This window comes from Microchirus variegatus, assembly GCF_963457635.1.
Source record: "Microchirus variegatus genome assembly, chromosome: 13".
Classification (NCBI taxonomy): domain Eukaryota; kingdom Metazoa; phylum Chordata; class Actinopteri; order Pleuronectiformes; family Soleidae; genus Microchirus; species Microchirus variegatus.
In genome coordinates, this window is record NC_139814.1 from 1,295,392 (window position 1) to 1,300,298 (window position 4,907).

General features: G+C 46.5%; 1 protein-coding gene across 1 annotated transcript; it reads left to right on the top strand.

Annotated features, from left to right (window-relative positions):
- Positions 1-309: 309 nt before the first annotated feature.
- Positions 310-1,269, top strand: LOC310936126 (uncharacterized protein; the record flags this gene model as incomplete). The annotated part of the gene is made up of 1 exon (XM_083900165.1): positions 310-1,269. One exon carries the CDS (start codon positions 310-312, stop codon positions 1,267-1,269), a length of 960 nt encoding a protein of 319 aa, XP_083756291.1.
- Between the last annotated feature and the right edge of the window lie 3,638 nt (positions 1,270-4,907).

The following is a 4,907-nucleotide window of genomic DNA, read 5'->3' on the forward strand; positions in this document are numbered from 1 at the left end:
AAAGTTTGGGAAGCCTTCCTGCGGATTCGTCGATCCGCAAAGAGACGACGAATTGCGGTAAGCTAATGGTTGCTATTGCTAACTAGCTAATATAAACGTACACAGCGTTACAATGACTGAAAGCGGTCTTAACTTTACGTATTTTGGTATTAACTTGAGCATGTCGCCTGTGTGTTTCAGATGATTATGTTGTCGCAAAGCAGCCGCCGCCGCCGCCAACCGTCGGCGTGGGCGTTCAACCGCGCATCAGAATGGTGGAATGTGATTGTCCCCGGTTTCACGAGCGAACAGTGGGTGCTAAATTTCAGAATGTCCGAAGAAACGTTTACCTTCCTGTGCAACAAACTGCGGCCAGCAATGGAGCGACAAGACACTGCTTTCCGTAGTTGTGTGCCCATAAGGAAGAGAGTGGCTATAGCGCTGTGGAAGCTAGCTACTGGCTCGGAGTACAGGACAATAGGACACCTTTTTGGAGTTAGCATCGCAACTGTTTGTCGGTGTGTACAAGACTTCTGTGCTGCAGCGGAGGCGTCGTTGGTGCCAGAGCAGATCCGTTTTCCTGATGAGGACACTCTCCGGGAAATGGCTGCCTACATTGAGAACAGGTGGGGGCTCCCACACTGTGTCGGAGCTGTCGATGGGTCCCACATACCGATCATAGCACCCCGAGAATACCACTGTGACTACTTCAACCGTAAAGGCTGGCACTCCATCATTTTACAAGGTGTTGTTGATGGAAAGGGTCTTTTCTGGAATGTGTTTTCTGGACAGCCAGGGAGCATGCATGATGCCAGGGTTTTGAGACTGTCTTCACTGTGGGAGTTTGCCAGCCAGGGAACTCGCTTCACATCTCACAACAGGAACATTGGCGGAGTGACTACTGGCTATAACATCCTTGGTGACTCTGCTTATCCTTTGCAGAACTGGCTCCTGAAACCTTTTCATGACACCGGACGACTTACACCAGAACAGCATACGTTCAACAAAAACATCAGCAGAACACGGGTGGTGGTCGAAAACGCTTTCGGCAGACTGAAGGGCAGGTGGCGTTGCCTCCTGAAAAGGAATGATTGCGATGTTGAGCTGGTAAAATCGATGGTGCAGACCTGCTGTGCTCTACACAACCTGTGTGAAAATCATCACGAGACCTATGCCACAGACTGGGATGCACACACGACAGGAACAGTGGGCGAACCTGTGGTTGCAGTGGCACATGGTGTGGAAGAGGGTAGAGATGTACGCGACGGTCTCATGCGTCACTTGTTGTGACATTGTTAATTTCCTACTTGTTTTTCAATGATCAATAAAAGTTTGTACTTTCTACAGAAATGTCTGCATACATTTTATTTGTTACGGCTGCCACAAGTGACTGCTGCAGCACCGTTGTCTGAGAACCAATTTGTTAATTTATTTGAATCAGGACACTGCATATTCATCAACATGTCAGCATAGAGCAACAATTAAGTATGCCAAAGTTGGCACAATAGCCAATTTAAAATCACAAAACATTAGTTAAAAGTAAAAAAAAAAGAAATGATGTAACCATGAGTGCATGTCTGGTTAGTTTTCAGTGCAATTCTAAAATGCTGAATAGTTATTGCATGTCTGACAGTCCGGTAGCCTACACCAGTGTTTTTCAACCTTTATTGAGCCTAGGTACATTTTTTTTTCTTAGAAAAAAAATCACGAGGCACACCGAACAAATGTGAGAAAGTGTCTTGAATATTTATATCCACATTTGGAGAAAATGTCGTTTTTCTAAAAATGTTTTTAGACCAATTAGGTGAAATTGGATAATTTCCCCTGTCACACCTGACCTGGTGTTTGACTAATGTCGTAAAAAGTCACATTTATGAAGCAATTGTTACCCACACTTCGGTGCTAGTAATTGCTAAACTATCAAAACACCACAGATGCACATTAGTGCTAAAATGTATATCAATGTATGATGATGAATAATAAATAGGCACGATGCGATCACGTAAGTAAGATTGAGGTTTATTTACCAAAAAACACAGCAAACCAAAGTGCAAAAAGTGCAACACAACAAACCAAAGTGCAAAACAGCTAAAAAGTGCAACAAAACAAAATCCTATAAAAAATACTGTACAGTGCCACCGTCATAATGGACAGAAGAAATCGGTCACTGTTTCCTGCGACCCATTGTCTGAATCAACGCCATCATCACTTGGTTGTCCTCCCTCCTCAAAGCCGCTTCCTGCGCGCGTGCTTCTCTGGCATCTGTGAGTAGTGCTGCCATCTGTTCCTTGAAGTGGAACATCTCGACGCGGTGCTGTTCTTGTAGAACAGCAAGGAGGTCGGATTCTGACCCTCTTTTCCTCTTTGCTAGATAACAATATAGAAGTAGAAGTAGGTTATCAAACCATTTAGGAAACACACAAGGGAAAATGTTGTGGATCAGATTTAGTATATGTCTTACCTGTTCCTTGTGGCCTGCTGTGTGCCGCCTGTGGTTCTGGCGGTGGCTCGGACGAGGGAGTGATGTGAAGTGGTGAGGAAGACGCTGCTGGCTCACCAGGGGAATCGATGTAGGTGGCTGGTGAACCTTCCATGCAGACCGTTTGGGACTCTTGAACAAAAGATGTGTACATATAGGCTTATTACACATACAACACTACATCAGGCACGTTTAAAACATCATGGTATTACAATTTAGTTAAGTTAGGGGGGTTGGGGTTATTCGTGCTGTGTACAAATCTGGGTTGCTTTACACGTTCACGTAATGTGTTGTTGTAGGCTGGGCACGTACTAGCATTGCTAACTAGCTAGTCAATAACGTTAGCCCCCAACGGGCTAACCCAAACAAGCTAGCTAGTCGGCTACCTTTGTGCGTGGGTTTGCATACATGATGTTACTTTTTAAAGTGTCTGGTTTGCTCTCATGCTGAAGAAAACTTACCATCCTCCACCATCGCCTCCAACAACGAAGTAGCCGAATCGAGGCCACCCTCTCTCCCTCGGTTTGCAGGCCGGTGCCCGTAGATGGCGTCCATTTCGTCGAACCACTTCCACGTCCTGCGGTTCGCCCCGCTGCGACCATTGTGGTCCTTTATGACCCGGTAGTCGCTCTTCAACTTCTTTAATTTGTCCCGACACTGCTGCAGCGTGCGCGGGAAGCCGTGAGTGGACATCGACACGGCGAGCTCCTGATATATCTTCTCATTCCGAGTGGCCCCGTCCAGCTCCCTCTGTATCCTCTCATCGGCAACAAAAGATAAGAAAGTCTTGACCTCCTCGTTGGTCCAGGGAACAACTTTTCGAACTGTTGCCATGGCTCGCTTCAAATGTTTTTTAAAAATGGTGCAATAGACTCCTGCATCCTGTATTTTATGTCGCGCTCATGACGCACCCAGTGACGACACTTCTGGCCAATCAGTTGCCGGCAGTTTTGACCAATCAGCGCATAGTACCTGCGCATAGTACCGGCACCACTGAATGGAACCTCATCACCGCAGGTACTAAAAATAGTGCCGAGTTCCAGGTACTACGCTAGTGGAAACACTCGCTAAACCGTGTCGTGTAGCGCAGTGCCGTTTAAAGTCGGACCGGTGGAAAAGCGCCATTAGTTTCTCTTTTGTAGTCTTCATCATGTACTCGTATGTTTGTTCAGTACTCACTTGTTCCACACAGGCTCGGATACCACTTGTCTCAGACTCTGGGAAAGCTGCTACAACAGTCTGGATGAGCTGGTGCTTGTCAGTTGTGTTAGACTGTTTTAACTCGGTGTTCACAATGATTCCTATTACATTCGAGCCAATGATGGGCGGAGGAAGACTTGCATCTTTCATAACAAGCGTTGGAACAACAATCTCTGTCTCTGGAGCTCCATCAGAGGCCAACCTAAAAGTGACTTCGACCCAGCCGATGTATGGCATGCTGTCTCCATTAGCTGCTGTGACATCTAGAGTGTTGCCTGCTTCCAACAATTCCTTAATGTCTCTGAGCTGTACACCTGACAAATTTCTTCTCCACCATTCCTCATCGACTATTGTAACTTGAGACCCAGAATCCCATAGAGCTCTGGTCTTTTTGTTTTGGATGTAACAGTCAACCAGATGTTTTTTTCCAATTAGTGGGGCCAACTTAATGTGTGTCTTTTGTCTTGGTTTCTTTATTTGGATTGTCTCACATGACGTTTGTGGACAATTACTTTTATGTGTAATCCAGTGTTCAGTCTGGCAGGCCTTAGAGCAGTACAGCACTTTCTTACACGATGCACATTGTCCAAATTTCACTTTATTCTCTTGCTTACCACAATGTGCACAATGTTGGGACATGGATATGGGACGAGTCACTCCTTGTCCCGCTGGAACGACCCCTGCCCGTTTAAAGTATCCCCTCTAGACTCTCTTGCTGCTCTCATCCTGCAGCCAGCCAGGAAGTGCTCATTACTGCCACACCTGTAACAATGCATACAGTTCTCATTATCATTTTGCTGACAAGCAAAACATCTCCTCCTGCGCTGCGGAGCTGAGGTGGGAAATGCAGGCTGGGACATAACCATGTGGCTGTACTGGGGATGGTTGCTTTGCTGGCCAGAGCCTGGTGTGGACCACCGCGCTTGTGGTGGGACTGTTATCTGCTGAGCAACACTGTTTTGTGGCAGCTCTAGTTGGTTTGGATATTGTGGAGGTGGGCACTGTGGTTTCTGTATAAACTCTTTAATTTGTGACACTTCTGCTTTCAGATCGTTCAGGAGGGCCATGCTGGACCGCATCTCTTTGAGCTCAGAGAGAATGTCTGGTTGCACTTTACTGCCACTCTGCTGGAATGGAGTTTTTTCTTTCCTTTCTGTAGGGCTGTCGCTAGTCTGTGCAGAATGGACAGCTGCAGAACGCTGTGGGGTTAGCATTCTCCTCTTGTCCTGTCTTTCACTCTCATAGGCAC